The following is a 17862-nucleotide window of genomic DNA, read 5'->3' as shown; positions in this document are numbered from 1 at the left end:
ATTCTGATCAATTATTTAAGTATAGTTTAAGACAGATATAGTGCAAAGACGATTTTTAAAAGATACAGTCAATTTAGGGGAAATACTGCTATAACTTCTAACCAGGACCAAATCAATCAAATCAAATCAAATAAAAGCAATCCAAATTCAACCAAAACCAAAAAAAAAAAAAATGAGTTTTCACTTTCTTATGTTCCTTGACATAAGACACCCCTATAAAAGATATGTAAATACCTAGAAACAAACAATAGGCAACCATTTACTCTGATTCAACTGGCTGCCTATTTCTTAGTTGTATTGATTATGCTCTGTGCTATCCACAAGTATGTTTTGAAATCCATGGGTCAAGGTTTGCTTTTTGCCTTATAATTTGGAGTCCCTTCCAAATATCTAGTGTCCAAAACCAATGAAATGTTTCCCTATTGTGTTTCTTTGTATTTTCAGTGGTTTGTTATTACATGGATGTCTTGACCAACTTTCAGTTGACCTTGCCCAGAATGATAGACAGTATCAAATTTTAATCATCTCCATAAGGATATCAATTATTCTTATTAACTGAATATGATATCAGTTCTCTAACATACGTTTTTGGAAGGTCTGTTAAGATGAGGTAACTGAAGATACATACATCAGTTTTCAAATCACGTTTATCTTTCGTTGGCATGTTCATAGTGTTCTGGTTACTGTGGGGCTCATGATGTATGTTGAAATCAGGTATTATGATGTCTCCAGATTTTCCTTTCTGCTCCAGTTCCAGTTGTCTACTCCTTATATTGTACCTCCATACAAATTTTAGATTTTTACCCCTAAAAGTATAAAAACTGTTATTGGTATTTCAGTGTGGGTTCATAGAATCTGCTAGTTTCCATAGGAGATGTGGACATTTCATTATTAATTCTTACAACCTATTAATATACAACATTTCTCCATTTTTGTCTTTTCAGATTATTTTACCAGTATAACTAATATTATGATTGAAGTTTTCACTTCTGTTAAATTCATAGCTAAATTGATTTTTGAAGTTACTGATAATGACATTACATTTATAGTTAATTTTCAGAAAAAAATGAAATTGGTCTATAGATAAGGGTGATCTCTGTAGTTTTATGTATTACTTAATGAACATTGGTAATTTTTCTTTCAGATGCATGTGTAATACCAGAAGTCATTATGGAAAGACATAACATAATTCTCAGATGGAGAGAAAATAAAAAGGTTTATATTCAGTCAGGGGAAGATATTGAGTTTGCATGTAAACCTAGATATAGAGAAGCAAGAGGATCACCACCATTTCTTACAAAGTGCATTAATGGTCACATCAATTATCCCACTTGTGTATAGTATAAAAATCACGTTACATTTATTCATTGATTTTATCCCTAATGAAGGAGCTAAACAAAGTAACCAAGGAGCTAAAGGGGTCTGCAACCCTATAGGAGGAACAACAATATGAACTAACCAGTACACCCCCAGAGCTGTGTCTCTAATTGCATATGTAGCAGAGGATGGCTTAGTTGGCCATAAATGGGAGGAGAGGCCCTCAGTATTGTGAAGATCATAGGCCCCCGTACAGGGGAATGCCAGGGCCAGGAAGCAGGAGGGGGTGGGTTGGGAATCAGGGAGGGGTGAGGGTATAGGGGGTTTTAGCGATAGCATTTGAAATGTAAATGAAGAAAATATCTAATAAAAAAGAAAAAAATGAAATACACATGCATATTGTTGAAACAGTTTCAATTTATATCTGAAGTATTGTATAATTCATTTCTTCTCATAAATAAAGATGTTTTCGTTATATGGTGATTAATTTGTAATTTTAATGACTATGGCCAAATGCAAAAGCAGAACATTCAAAACCCCTAATCCAAAATATGATGTCCAAGGATGAACTATTTCAAGCAAGAAAATACATGTCAGTTCTTCAACATCTCTTTCTATTCAGAACTTTCTCAGATTTCCTGGATATCTTTTGATGTGTGGTTTGAGTTACAGTTAATAGAAGACATACTGACTCACTCTTCCAATTAGTATTATTTCCCAAACATGTAACAAACAACTATCATATATTATATTATGAAAACATATAATTAATTACTACATAATACTATATAATTAATTACTACAAATAAAAATTACTACATTTAAAAAATTTTTAAAATCAATAAAAAATCTAAGAAACTTTTTGCACATGAACTTCTAATATTTGGTACATTGAAATAATAAAAGGTACAAGCAATTATACAAAGGGATTAAGATTTTGATTATGTATATAATTCTATCACTGTAATTATATTGACATTAAAAACTTTAAGTATTTAGCATCACTTATAAACAGGCAATGAGCATTGTCTTAGGCAGGATTTTTATTGTTGTAAAGAGACATTTTAGCCGAGGCAACTCTTCTGAGGAATAACATTTAATTGATGTTGGCTTACAATTTAACATATTTAGTACATTATCATCATTGTGGAAAGTATGGCAGTGCCCAGATAAACATGATGCCAACAAAGAACCTCAGGATTCTATATCTTATTCCACAAGCAGCAGAAGACAATGTGTTACACTGTGCATAATATGAGCATAGAAAACCTCAAAACCTGTCTCCACAGTGACAGACTTCACCCAACATGTCAATACCTACTTTAACAAAGCTACACCTCCTAATAGTGTCACTTTCTACTCTATGGATAAGCATTCAAGCACATGAAGTCTATGAATATCACAGCTATTGAAATTACCACATACACATATATACACTGTACCAAACAAATTATTAAAGTAAAATAACAATACAAATTAATTTATAAAAACTATAGTTATCTTTAGAGTTATTATTATAAAGGTATGCTATTCATTATCTTTAAGAGTTTGTAATTTAAACTGGATAGGCTTATACATTTTTTGATATTGAAACATGACATTTATTCAACAAATACTAATAAGTTTTAATTTTTTTCCTGTTATACATATATATATACATATATATATATATATATACCTTTGTTCATATACAAATACATATACACACATACATATGCACAATATATACACAAATACCTATTAAATACACATATATATATATATATATATATATATATATATATATATATATATGGGTGTGTGTGTGTGTGTCTGTGTCTGTGTGTGTAGATGCATTATAATATAAGTATTCTTTGCATGCCAGATGTAATCTTTCTTACATCCATTGTAGATTTGCAATCCTGTTTTCCCATGTAATGTTGGATCTATCACCCATTTTAAAACTTTTATTCCTTCCTTAGCCTGTTTGTTAAAGAACATTAGACACCCTAAGTGGTCAGATGGACGTATAACATTTATGTCATTAGAATGTTTCTTGTGGCTCCTTACAGGAACATTCTCTAATCCGAAAAAAAACAAACAAACAAACAAACAAACAAAAAAAAAACCACAAACTACAAAAAAAAACAAACAAACAAAAAACTTCTATTATAGCCGAGGTTTAGATCTCAGGAAAAGGAAGCAATCCTTTCCCTAGTGTATCACTAGGGAACATATTGAGTTTCTGTTTCCTACTCCTTGACCTTTGAACCATGGATCATGGCTAAAGAGAGACCATACTGTATACTGTGTGAATATTCAAAACATATTCTGCCCTCTGGAAAACACTGCAATAGCCCTCCCAGATACTGCCATGAAATGTCACACTGTAGCTGTATCTTCAAAAGACCTTTTTATCTTTCTATTAGGCTAGGTGCTGCAGAATAATGGGGAACATGATAAGATGGATTCTATGATCATGGGTCTTGGTCAGATGCAACACTGTGTAGAATTCCACAATGGTGAATAAGGCATTTTTTAAATCCACAGATGGACTTTCCCCAGAGGCATTGTTTGCAGGAAAGTTGTTATAACCAGAATAAGTATCCATTTCAGAAGAACAAGGTGCACCTTCCACAGAAGGAGTGTTGCAATATCACTCAACCTGTTACCAGGTTGCTGGCTAGTCTCCACAGTGAATCATGCTACATCAGGAGCACACTATTGGGCTATGCTATAGGCAGATTTGACACTAAGAATGAAGCTTAGCCAGGACAGCTTTGGTGAGTGGAAGTCCATGTTGTCAAGGCCATAAATATTCCTTATCCTTTCACTATCTCCACATTGTTCAAGGGTGCACTGGACAATGACAAGGATGTCTGTGAAAAGAAGTTGACTATTCACAGAATGAGGCATTTAGGCTACTTTCTTATTGAAATCTTCCTCAGCAACAGTCACTTATTGATGAACATTTCTATGGGAATCAAGTTTATATATACCTTTGGAAATTTGGAAAGATCTATCTACATAGATCTTCTTACACAAAGGTCCTCATCATTAATTTTCCAATCATGATCTTCCTCAAGGTCCATCTAACCAACAAATTAGCTATAGTCCATAAATCAGCGAACAAGTGCACATCTGACCATGTCTCTTTTCTAACAAAATATATGACCATGTGAACTGTCTGATCGTCTACCCATGGTGCAGATTGACATCTTGACCCACACATACTTGCTCATCTATGTCCATTCCTGCCCTTCCACAATACATAATGAATGCAAGCAATCTAAAGGTTCTTCAAATGATGAGCAGATCATAAACATCCCTGGCATATACAATATGGAATACTATTCAACTATAAAGAAAAGTGAAATCATAAACTTCTCAGGTAAATGAGCAAACCAGAACAGATTGTATGGTGTATGGTAACCCAGACCCATGAAGACAAACTTCTCATGATCTCCTTTATTAGAGACTCCTAGCTCCAAATCTTCACATGCAAGTCTATACACCAAATCAGCTGCAGAGACCAGAAAGGTAAATATAGACCATTGCCAGAGTATTAGGGTGGATGAGCAACAGAAAGAAGAATAGGATACAAATTATTTAGCAGGAGGAATAGGAAAAAGGAAATAGTGACATACTTAGGGAAGTGGAAGTCGAAAAACACAAGAGAAAGAATATTGAAATAGTGCATGGGAATGTCATAAGGAATCATATTATTAACTCCTCAATCAGAATAATGTATGTGTGTGTGTGTGTGTGTGTGTGTGTGTGTGTGTGTATACACGTGTAGAGAGACAGTTCTATATGTGAAGGCCCATATCTACAACCAAAACCATGTAACAAACAACAGTACTAGACAAGAGAAGCACTCTTCTGAGTTGTTGGTCAAGGTTGTCTAATAGAAGTCAAGATACTGATGACTGTTTCCATGACACTTTGTTGTCCCCAAGAGGAAGATCATTCCATATTGTGTATTCCATACCACAGGGCCCAAATGATCCTAAGCTGAATGTGTTCTGAAAATTCATACCTGGGGCCTACAATTCATTTTACTAGAAGTAGCCATGAAAGCTTACAAAGAAGAAAATCACCAACTGTCCTAACCAGCTATCATGCCTATACGAAGGCAAAAGAAATTTACTCTCTCCTCTTCCTTTCTACATAACAATATGACTGACAAGGAAACTTGGCACTAAAAATTGAATGCTACTACATTGCTCCATAAATGTAAAATGATTAACTTATTATTGTGAAATAATTGATTGAAAAATGTTTATTTTGCTCCTCCTTTTTGAACTTTGACATTTACCAAACTGGATGCTAGTAATACAGTGGAGTTCAATGTCATACACAGCATTTTTAATGACAGAGTTCCCAGAAGGACCACCACATCTGGAGCTTTAAGCTTGAGAACATGGGGTTCTGCAGCATGTTGCTCTTATCCAATATCCTCCTAACTGCATGGCTTTCTACTGCTAAAGGGGAAGGTAAGTGGAAGCAGATCTGAAACATGCAATTTCTAGTAAAATATTTTAACTCCTGTATGTATATGAAAATATTTTAAATTCAATTTAACTTTAGTAAAGCAGTATTAATAGAAACTAAATTATAAAATATTTAAATAAAAACAGAAAACATATTGATAGTAAAAATAAATTTATTTTTGGAAAGAGGTTCTGATAAGCAATAAGAGAGAAAAATTGAATAAAGTGATTTTCTCAGTTCTCTAATTTGAAAAGTGTGAATAGCCTCTAAATTATAATTTGGAGACAAAGAAGAAATTCATTTTATAAATGTGTAAATAGTACATGTAACAAGATTAATTTTCAAAATGAAATTTCACCTAAATAAATACAGACATTGAACAGGGCAAAGTACCTGACAGACTCTAAATCTATCTAGGTTGATGTGGGATTGGTTTCATCTCTATAAACTGGATACCTTTTAATTTCATAGTCATTAAAATGAGTAACTTTTCCTATTTCAAACAAATTATATTTCAGCAAATGGACATGTCTTTAAGAAGATAAAAAAGAATTATGTTACTTTGTATGTGAGCCACCACAATGTTAACAATTTCTTACCTGATATCTCCAATGTATGTAGAAAGTGGGAGATCATGTTACCAATGTATGAACACTGTGTCTGAAGAGGATTTAACAACCATCCTGAGAGATTCATAAAGACACTACATCCATGAGTTAGCAAATAATGCTTTAAAGATGGAGTAGGATTCTGAAATATAGTCACTGTGCCTGAATCTGGTTTCATGGAGTATTTATTTTCCTATTTGTTGTTTTCTAATGAGTCCAGAAAATGAGGGGTGATTTATGGAACTCTTCAATCCTCACATTACATTTGTTTTAAGATCTACCCTTTCTCATTTTGAATCATTTCAGAAATTTAAGCTCAATTTCTTTTTGCTGTAACTTTGAATTCACTTTGAATTTTTTGTCACAGGAAAGTAGTAATTCAATGAGAGAAAAGTCTATCTGTGAAATGACAAAATATTTGCTTTCAATTATTTTGTACTTGCATAACTTTGATATATTAATATAATTATATTGCTCTTCTTATTTCACAAAACTGTCCCATAGTCTCTTCCTTGTTCTGTGACACAGGTTTTCTTTTTCCCTAATTATTATTGCACACATATCTATATCTATATCTATATCTATATCTATATCTATATCTATATCTATATCTATATCTATATCTATATCTATAATCTATATCTATATCTATATACATACATATCAAAATGTGTCTAAATACACTCTGCTTAGTCCATTCCATATGATCTGTAAATATGTATGGTTGATATTCTGTACAGTGTGGAGAATAATAGTCACACGTTTCCTTTTGAATGAGTGAGTTTACAAAGTATACAGCAAGAAAAGCAAAAGAACAAGTAATGAGTAAGATGTAGACAATTAGGTGACAAACAGACAGACTGAACGATGATAGACAAACAGATGGAGAACCTTATTTCAGGTACTAAGATGTTCAACACTTCTAGGGTAACTAACTTATGGCAGCAAACTTATGGTAGATATCTGGGCTTCCCCTCTGAAATTCTTCCTGCATGATACTTCTAAGCAACAGTAGAGATCACATAATCAAACCAGGTGCTCCCAATTTCCAGCAGGAACTGACTAGAAAAGTTGAAACAATAAGCTGAAGTTTCCAGTTGTGTTTCCCACCCCCACCTCATGTAGATAAATTGGCTGTCTGATATTTCAGTTTTGTTTTGTTTTTTTTTTTTTTTTCCCTACTCTTCCTGAGAATCCAGATCGAGAACTCAGGCTAGCTGCCTGAACATGCTTCCTCTGGGGGTTATCTGCAATCAGTGCTAATGACGTTACCTTTCTGTTATTTTTTTTTTTCTTTTTTGTGGAAGCTTCATGCATTGGGACACAGTTCTGCCCTTTGAACTTTAGTTGGCTGACATAAAATAGCTTACCTCAATCATTTCTTCAGGTTATTATGAGAAGCCAATTTGATTATATTAATTTGCCTTCCTATCATCCATCTATCTACTTATCTATCTATACATTTATTTATCATCTATCATTTTTATAATCTTATTATTATAAAAGAATCTTGATTCTTTTTTTCCCTTTTATGCAAAAGAGATTCTTTTTATTTCCTTTATTATTGGATATTTTATTGATTTACATTTCAAATTTTACTCCCTCCCCCAGTTCCCTCCCCCAGAACCTCCCTGCCCTATCCCCCCTCCTTCTGCTTCTATGAGTGTGTGCCCGACCCACATACCAACCTCTAAATCTCTGCCTGTCCTCGCATTCTCTTAACCTGAGGCATCGAACCTTCATGGGAACAAGGGCGTCTTATTCCATTGATGCCCAACAAGGCCATCATCTGTTTCATATACGTCTGTAACCATGGGCCACTCCAGGTGTATCCCTTGGTTGGTAGTTTAGAACCTAGGAGCTCTGGTTGGTTGATATTTATGTTCTTCTTATGGGGTTGCAATCCACTTCAGCTCCTTCAGTCCTTTCTCTAACTCATCTATTGGGGGCCCTGTGATCAGTTCTATGGTTGCCTGCCAGCATCTACCACTGTATATGTCAGACTCTGTCAGAGCCTCTCAGGAGACAGCTATATCAGGCTCCTGTCAGCATGTACTTCTTAGTATCCACAATAGTGTCTGGGTTTGGTGACTGTATATGGGTTGGATCCCCAGTGGGGCAATCTCTGGGTGACCTTTCCTCCAGTCTCTGCTCCACACTTTGTCTCCTTATTTGTTCCCTTAAGTATTTTGTATAAGAAGGACTGAAGCCCCCACACTTTGGTCTTCCCTCTTCTTGAGCTTCATGTGGTGTACCTTAGGTGTTCTGAGCTTTTGACCTAATATCCACTTATCAGTGAGGACATACCATGAGTGTTCTTTCATGGAAAAGAGATTCTTATCTCATATAATATATCGTGATTACAAGTTTCCACTTCCTTTATGCCTCCCATTTGCTCCCTCTCTCTTCCCCATCTAGATCAATTCCATTTCTGTAAAAAAAGAACAGGCTTCTAAAACACAACAGGAAAACATAAATAAATAAAACATAATACAATAATACATTAACTATTGCATTGAATTTGGAATATGAGAACTATAGAAGGAAATGAACCCAAGAGAATACACAAGAATAAGAACACCATTCATTCACATATTTCAAAATCCCATAAAAACACTAAACTAACACTATAATATATACACAGAGGATGTGGGACAGAACTATTCAGGACCTATGTATGCATGATGCTTCAGTCTACAGGAGTTCATATTAGATTTACGCAGTTGATTTGGAGGGCTTTTTTCTCCTGGGGTCTTGTACGCCCTCGGGCTCTTTATGTTCTTGCTCTTTCTGGACGTTTTCCTGAATTTTGAGGGAAGGAGTTTGATAGATAGGCCCCATTTGGAGACTAGTGTTCCAAGGTCTCTCTTTTCAACCCCAACCTTTCTACTTGCCCGTGTGTGGTGTGTGTGTGTGTGTGTGTGTGTGTGTGTGTGTGTGTGTGTGTGTGATGTGTAGCTGTGGGTATGTCTAATGGTACCCACCTGTTGTAGAAGGAAACCTCCCTGGTCATCACTGAAGAAAATGCTGATTGACCAGTTTAGCCAAATATAATTAGGGATGATTTTATTTCATTTTTTTAATTAGCTATTTTCTTCATTTACATTTACAGTGCTATCCCAAAAGTTCCCCCGTACCCTCCCCACCACTCCCCTACACACCCACTCTCACTTCTTGGCCCTGGTGTTCCCCTGTACTGAGGATTACAAAGTTTTCTTTGTGGGCCTCTCTTTCCACTGATGGCCAACTAGGCCATTTTCTGATACATATGCAGCTAGAGACACGAGCTCTAGGGGGTACTGGTTAGTTCATATTGTTGTTCCACATTTAGGGTTGCAGATCCCTTTAGCTCCTTGGGTACTTTCTCTAGCTCCTCTGTTGGGGGCCTTGTGATCAATCCAATAGCTGATTGTGAGCATCCACTTCTGTGTTATAGGCCCCGAAATAGTCTCACAAGAGACAGCTATATCAGGGTACTCTGAGCAAAATCTTGCTAGTGTATGCAATAGTGTCCGTGTTTGGAAGCTGATTATGTGATGGATCGCCGGATATGGCAGTCTCTAGATGATCCATCCTTTCGTATCTGCTCCAAACTTTGTCACTGTAACTCCTTCCATGTGTCTTTTGCTCCCAATTCTAAGAAGGGGTAAGTGTCCACACTTTGGTCTTCGTTCTTCTTGAGTTTCATGTGTTTCACAAATTGTATCTTATATCTTGTGTATTCTAAGTTTCTGGGCTAATATCCACTTATCAGTGAGTATATATCATGTGTGTTCTTTTGTGATTGGGTTACCTAACTCAGGATGATGCCCTCTAGGTCCATCCATTTGCCTAGGAATTTCATAAATTCATTCTTTTTAATAGCTGAGTAGTACTCCATTATGTAAATGTACCACATTTTCTGTATCCATTTCTCTAGTGAGGGGCATCTGGGTTCTTTCCAGCTTCTGGCTATTATATATAAGGTTGCTATGAACATAGTGGAGCATGTGTCTTTCTTATCGGTTGGAACATCTTCTGGATATATGCCCAGGAGAGGTATTGGCGGACCCTCCGGTAGTAGTATGTCCAATATTTTGAGGAACCGCCAGACTGATTTCCAGAGTGGTTGTACAAGCTTGCAATCCCACCAATAATATAGGAGTATTACTCTTTCTCCACATCCTCTCCAGCATCTGCTGTCATCTGAATTTTTGATCATAGCCAATCTGACTGCTGTGATGTGGAACCTCAGGTATGTTTTGATTTCATTTCCCTGATGATTAAGGATGCTGAAAAATTTTTCAGATGCTTCTCAGGCATTCAGTATTCCTCATGTGAGAATTCTTTGTTTAGTTCTGAACCCCATTATTTAATGGGGTTTTTTGCTTTTCTGGAGTCCACCTTCTTGAGTTCTTTATATATATTGGATACTAGTCCCCTATCTGATTTAGGATAGGTAAAGATACTTTCCCAATCTGTTGGTGGCCTTTTTGTCTTATTGACAGTGTCTTTTGCCTTACAGAAGCTTGGCAATTTTATGAGGTCCCATTTGTCGATTCTCAATCTTACAACATAAGCCATTGCTGTTCTATTCAGGAATTTTTCCCCTGTGCTCATATCTTCGAGGCTTTTTCCCACTTTCTCCTCTATAACTTTCACTGTCTCTGGTTTTATGTGAGTTCCTTGATCCACTTAGGTTTGACCTTAGTACAAGGATATAGGAATGGATCAATTCACATTTTTGTACATGTTGACCGCCACTTGTGCCAGCATCATTTGTTGAAAAAGCTGTCTTTTTTTCACTGGATGGTTTTAGCTCCCTTTTCAAAGATCAAGGGATCATAGGTGTGTGGGTTCATTTCTGGGTTCAATTCTATTCCATTGGTCTACTTGGCTGTTACTACACCAGTACCATGAAGTTTTTATCACACTTGCTCTGTAGTACAGCTTTAGGTCAGGCATGGTGATTCCACCAGATGTTCTTTTATCCTTAAGAAGAGTTTTTGCTATCCTACGTTTTTTTTTGTTATTTCAGATGAATTTGCAGATTGCTCTTTCTAATTCGTTGAAGAATTGAGTTGGAATTTTGATGGGGATTGCATTGAATCGGTAGATTGCTTTTGGCAAGATGGCCATTTTTACTATATTGATCCTGCCAATCCATGAGCATAGGAGATCTTTCCATCTTCTGAGATCTTCTTTAATTTATTTCTTCAGGGACTTGAAGTTTTTATCATACAGATATTTCACTTCCTTAGTTAGAGTCACACCAAGGTATTTTGTATTATTTGTGACTATTGAGAAGGGTGTTGTTTCCCTAATTTCTTTCTCAGCCTGTTTATCCTTTGTGTAGAGAAAGTCTATTGACTTGTTTGAGTTAATTTTATATCCAGCTACTTCACTGAAGCTGTTTATCAGGTTTAGGATTTCTCTGGTGGAATTTTTAGGGTCACTCAGATATACTATCATATCATCTGTGTATGTTGACTTCTTCCTTTCCAATTTGTATCCCCTTGATCTCCTTTTGTTGTGGAATTGCTCTGGCTAGGACTTCAAGTACAATGTTGAATAGGTAGGGAGAAAGTGGGCAGCCTTGTCTAGTCCCTGATTTTAGTGGAAATGCTTCCAGCTTCTCACCATTTACTTTGATTTTGGCTACTGGTTTGCTGTAGAAGGCTTTTTATCATGTTTAGGTATGGGCCTTAGAATTCCTGATCTTTCCAAGACTTTTATCATGAAGGGGTGTTGGATTTTGTCAAATACTTTCTCCACATCTAAGCAGATGATCATGTGGTTTTTGTCTTTGAGTTAGTTTATATAAGAGATTATGTTGATGGATTTCTGTATATTAAACTATCCCTGCATCCCTGGAATGAAACCAACTTGGTCAGGATGGATGATTGTTTTGATGTGTTCTTGGATTCGGTTAGCAAGAATTTTATTGAGGATTTTGCATCAATATTTATAAGGGAAATTGGTCTTAAGTTCTCTATCTTTGTTGCGTCTTTCTGTGGTTTAGGTATCAGAGCAATTTTGGCTTCTTAGACTGAATTGGGTAGAGTACCTTCTGCTTCTATTTTGTGGAATAGTTCGTGCAGAACTGGAAATAGGTCTTCTTTGAAGGTCTGATAGAACTCTGCACTAAACCCATCTGGTCCTGGGCTTTTTTTGGTTTTGGAGACTATTAATGACTGCTTCTATTTCTTTAGGTGATATAGGACTGTTTAGATCATTAACCTGATCTTGATTTAACTTTGGTACCTGGTATCTGTCTAGAAATTTGTCCATTTCATCCAAGTTTTCCAGTTTTGTTGAGTATAGCCTTTTATAGAAAGATCTGATGGTGTTTTGGATTTCTTCAGGATCTGATGTTATGTCTCCCTTTTCATTTCTGATTTTATTAATTAGGATGCTGTCCCTGTGCCCTCTAATGAGTCTGGCTAAGAGTTTATCTATCTTGTTGATTTTCTCAAAGAACCAGTCCTCCTTTGGTTGATACTTTGAATAGTTCTTCTTGTTTCCACTTGGTTGATTTCGCCCCTGAGTTTTATTCCTGCCTTCTAATTTTTTGGGTGTATTTGCTTCCTTTTGTTCTAGAGCTTTTAGTTGTGTTGTCAAGCTGCTAGTGTGGGCTCTCTCTAGTTCTTTTTGGAGGCATTCACAGCTATGAGTTTTCCTCTTAGAAATGCTTTCATTGTGTCCCAAAAGTTTGGGTATGTTGTGGTTTCATTTTCATTAAACTCTAAAAAGTTTTTAATTTCTTTTTTATTCCTTCCTTTACAAAGGTATCATTGAGAAGAGTGTTGTTCAGTTTCCACGTGAATGTTTTGATATTGAAGATCTGCCTTAGTGATGATCTGATGGGATGCATGGGACAATTTCAATATTTTTGTATCTGTTGAGGTCTGTTTTATAGCCAATTATATGGTCAATTTTGGAGAAGGTAGCATGAGGTGCTGAGAAGAAGATATATTCTTTTGTTTTAGGATAAATGTTCTGTACATATCTGTCAGATCCATTTGTTTCATAACTTTGGTTAGTTTCACTGTGTCCATGTTTAGTTTCTGTTTCCATGATCTGACCATTGATGAAAGTGGTGTGTTGAAGTCTCCCACTATTATTGTGTGAGGTGCAATGTGTGCTTTGAGCTTTACTAAAGATTCTTTAATGAATGTTGCTGCCCTTGCATTGGAGCATAGATATTCAGAATTGAGAGTTCCTCTTGGAAGATTTTACCTTTGATGAGTATGAAGTGCCCTTCCTTGTCCTTTTTGATGACTTTGGGTTGGAAGTCGATTTTATTCGATATTAGAATGGCTACTCCAGCTTGTTTCTTCATACCATTTGCTTGGAAAATTGTTTTCCAGCCTTTCATTCTGAGGTAATATCTGTCTTTTTCCCTGAGATGGGTTTCCTCTATGAATCAAAATGTTGGGTCCTATAAGTGTAGCCATTCTGTTAGTTTATGTCTTTTTATTGGGGAATTGAGTCCATTGATATTAAGAGATATTAAGGAAAAGTAATTGTTGCTACCTATTATTTTTGTTGGTAGAGTTGGCATTCTGTTCTTGTGGCTGTCTTCTTTTAGGTTTGTTATAGGATTACTTTCTTGCTTGTTCTAGGGTGTAGTTTCTGTCCTTGTATTGGTTTTTTTTTTTTTTTTCTGTTATTATCCTTTGAATGGCTGGATTCTTGGAAAGATAATGTGTGAATATGGTTTTGTCATGGAATACTTTGGTTTCTCCATCTATGGTAATTGAGAGTTTGGCTGGGTATAGGAGCCTGGGCTGACATGTGTGTTCGCTCAGTGTCTGTGTAACATTTGTCCAGGATCTTCTGGCTTTTATAGTCTCTGGTGAAAAGTCTGGTGTAATTCTGATAGGCCTGCCTTTATATGTTACATGACCTTTTTCCCTTACTGCTTTTAATATTCTATCTTTATTCAGTGCATTTGTTGTTCTGATTATTATGTGTCTGGAGGAATTTCTCTTCTGGTCCAGTCTATTTGGAGTCCTGCAGGCTTCTTGTATGTTCATGGGCATCTCTTTCTTTAGGTTTGGGAAGTTTTCTTCTATAATTTTGTTGAATATGTTTACTGGCCATTTAAGTTGAAAATCTTCATTCTCATCTACTCCTATTATCCGTAGGTTTGTTCTTCTCATTGTGTCCTGGATTTTCTGAATGTTTTGAATTAGCATCTTTTTTGCATTTCGCATTTTCTTTGATTGTTGTGCCAATGTTCTTTATGGAATCTTCTGCACCTGAGATTCTCTCTTCCATCTCTTGTATTCTCTTGCTGATACTGGCATCTATGGTTCCAGATTTATTTCCTAGGTTTTCTATCTCTAGGGTTGCCTCACTTTGGGTTTTCTTAATTGTGTCTACTTCCCTTTTTAGGTCTAGTATGCTTTTGTTCATTTCCATCACCTGTTTGGATGTTTTTCTTTAAGGACTTCTACCTGTTTGTTCTGTTTTCCTGTTTTTCTTTAAGGACTTGTAACTCTTTAGCAGTGTTCTCCTGTATTTCTTTAAGTGAGTTATTAAAGTACTTCTTGATGTCCTCTACCATCATCATGAGATATGCTTTTAAATCCGGGTCTAGGTTTTTGGGTGTGTTGGGGTGCCCAGGACTGAGTGAGGTGGGAGTGCTGCATTCTGATGATGGTGGGTGGTCTTGGTTTCTGTTAGTAAGATTCTTACCTTTGCTTTTTGCCATCTCTTATTCTCTGTACTTAGGTGTTATAGTTGTCTCTAGTTAGAGCTTGTTCCTCTTGTGATTCTGTTAGCCTCTATCAGCAGACCTGGGAGACTAGAACTCTCTTGAGTTTCAGTCGTCTGAGCACTCTCTGCAGGCAAGCTCCCCTCTTGCAGGGAAGATGCACAGACATCTGGCATTTGGATCTGCCTCCTGGTAGAAGTTGAAGGCCTGAATCAGGGCCTGTCCCTGAAGCTGTTGGCTTCTGTAGTCCACACTCTCACCTGGGCAGACTATTCTCGGAGGGATCCAGGAACAAAGATGGCTTCCCCAGGTCCTCTGGCCAAGCCCTCCAGAGTGGGGAGGACACCGGTCCTCTGGCAGGGAAGGTGCCTGGATGTCTGGAGCCTGAAACGGGGTCTGCCTCAGAAGCTGTCCTCCAGGGACCTCAGGGTGTCCCCTGACTCCTCGCCCAGGTGACCAGGTGCTGGCACCGACCAGAAGGGACTTGTGGCCCTGGTCAGGCCGGGTTTTCAGCTTCCATAATGCTGTCTCTGGTCCCATGCGATTGGAATGGAACAGAAGCTGTGTTCCACCCACTGGTAGTCCCAAGATTGAGTGGAGAGGCCGGGTTTTCTGTTTCTCTAATGCTGGTCCCGAGCAACTGGAATGGAACAGAAGTTGTGTTCCAATCACTGGCGGTCCCAAGATCTCGTGGAGAGTCCTCCAGGGACCCTGGGGGGAGGGGGTGTCCACCGACTCTCCACCCAAGGTGACGCGTGCTGGTGCCAACCAGAAAGGACCCATGACCCTGGTCAGGCAATGTCCCCTGCTTCCCCAATGCTGGTCCCGCACAATTGGAATGGAACAGAAGTTGTGTTCCACTCACCTGTGGTCCCAAGATCTCGTGGAGAGTCCTCTTAGGACCTTGGGAGTATCCGCCGACTCCGTGCCCAAGGTGACCTCGCACTGGCACTGACCAGAAGGGACCCGATTTTATTTCTTTTTACAAGGCAAGTATTAAACATAGATTTGTTTGAACAATAAGCCCAGTGCTACCATTGCCCTGTCATATTTGACAAACAGGACAGCATTGTAGATTAAAGGTTTGGGGGCTGGGTTGGTGAATATATTTTTCTTTTGGTAACTTGCAGCGTACTTTCTTCTACTCATGTCCATCGAACACAGGGATGAATCTTATTAGTATCCACCAGCTTATCCTTTCCCTGTTCAATGACTTCTGTGAGTGTTATCTTCACAAATGTGAACTTGGCAGCTTGGGGAAAAGAAGCTATTGCCTTGTCAATAGCCTGGGTTTTTAAGGGATTTCTTTGACCCCATTTGTCCAATAACTCAATCACATGTAAACCAATCCCAGGACTGAAAATTTTATTTGTTGACCAGAGATGGCCAGTTGGGACTCCATGTTATCCATTATTTGGAAACTTCATTAGGAACACCTTCATATATATTTAGGAATATTACACTGCAATAAATTTTCATACTCACCCTCAAATAATTCCCAATCCTATTTGTCTCTTCCTGCATTCTCTCCTCATCACCTCCTGTTCTCCTTGGCTCTGCACAAAATTCACCTGGAAAACCTATTTTATTTCCCCTCCAAAGGAGAAACATGAGTCCCCCTAGTACTTTCCTTTATACCTAATTCCCATGGGCCTATGAATGATAGCTTAGTAATCATTTAATTAATGACTAATCTCTACATATGAGTGAATACATAGCATATTTAACTTTCTGTGTCTGTGAAAAATTTTGTTAGAATTTACATCGGGATTGCATTGAATCTGTATATTGCCTTTGATAGGTTGCGAATACATAAGCCTTGTCTTGTTCCAGATTTTAGTGGACTTGCTGTTCCATCTAACCTGAGGCTGACTATTGTTTTGCTGTAACTGAGTTATCATGTTGATTTAGGCCCCTTTGGTCCCTAAACTCTCTAGAATGTTTATCATGAAGGGGTGCTAGAATTTTGTCAACCACTTAATGTGATGATGCTATGGTTTCTTTCTTTTAGTTTACTATACCTATCCACGAGCATGGAAGTTCTTAAACAGGCTTCTGATATCTGATTCACTTTTTTTCTTGAAAGAATTAAATATTTTATCATATAAACCTTTCACTTGCTTTATTAGAATTATTTCAACATAGTTAACATTGTGTAATGCTATTGTAAATGCTATTGTTTCATTGACTTCTTTCTCAGTTCATTTATCATTGTATATATGGAAGCTGCTGCTTTTCTGAATTAATTTTATATACAGCTACTTTACTCAAAGAGCTTATCAGATGTTCCCCTTGAGATTTTTTTGAGTCACTTATGTATACTATTTACCACCTAGGAAGAAAGATAATTTGACTTCTTTCTTTCTAGTGTGTATCCCCATGATCTTCTTCAGTTGTCTTATCAATCTAGCTAAGACTTCAAGTATTGAATAGATAGAGAAATCATGCACAGCCTTCTCTTGTTCCAGTTTTTAGTGGACTTGCTGTTCCATCTGACCTGAGGCTGACTATTGTTTTTCTGTACCTGAGTTATCATGTTGATTTAGGCCCCTTTGGTCCCTAAACTCTCTAGAACGTTTATCATGAAGGGGTGCTAGAATTTTGTCAACCACTTAATGCGATGATGCTATGGTTTCTTTCTTTTAGTTTACTATTATAGATGCTATGACTACTGATATACACATGTTGAACCATCCTTGTCTCTCGCAGATGAAGCCCACTTGATGGCTTTATGGTGGATGATCTGTTGGATGTGCTTTTCAA

General features: G+C 37.0%; 2 protein-coding genes across 5 annotated transcripts in view; both read left to right on the top strand.

Annotated features, from left to right (window-relative positions):
* LOC147006142 (complement factor H-like) overlaps positions 1 to 1800 on the top strand; it is a gene marked incomplete at its 5' end in the record, with an annotated part of 36354 nt that extends 34554 nt beyond the window's left edge. The window contains one exon of the mRNA XM_085834650.1: positions 1145 to 1800. Coding sequence (XP_085690776.1) covers positions 1145 to 1341 — 197 coding nt within the window. The remainder of the gene's footprint in view (positions 1 to 1144) is intronic.
* Positions 1801 to 5618: 3818 nt separating this feature from the next.
* LOC110288641 (complement factor H-like) overlaps positions 5619 to 17862 on the top strand; it is a 77697-nt gene continuing 65453 nt past the window's right edge. For 3 of the 4 annotated variants that reach the window (XM_085841663.1, XM_085841656.1, XM_085841659.1), the window contains exon 1: positions 5619 to 5792. In XM_085841663.1, the coding sequence (XP_085697789.1) occupies positions 5720 to 5792 (73 nt within the window). In that variant the 5' untranslated portion in view covers positions 5619 to 5719. The remainder of the gene's footprint in view (positions 5793 to 17862) is intronic. The other variant, XM_085841654.1, reaches the window with a different exon arrangement.

This window comes from Mus caroli, unplaced genomic scaffold, assembly GCF_978045245.1.
Source record: "Mus caroli unplaced genomic scaffold, Mus_caroli_1 scaffold_1, whole genome shotgun sequence".
Classification (NCBI taxonomy): domain Eukaryota; kingdom Metazoa; phylum Chordata; class Mammalia; order Rodentia; family Muridae; genus Mus; species Mus caroli.
This window is presented reverse-complemented; position numbering and strand designations above follow the sequence as displayed.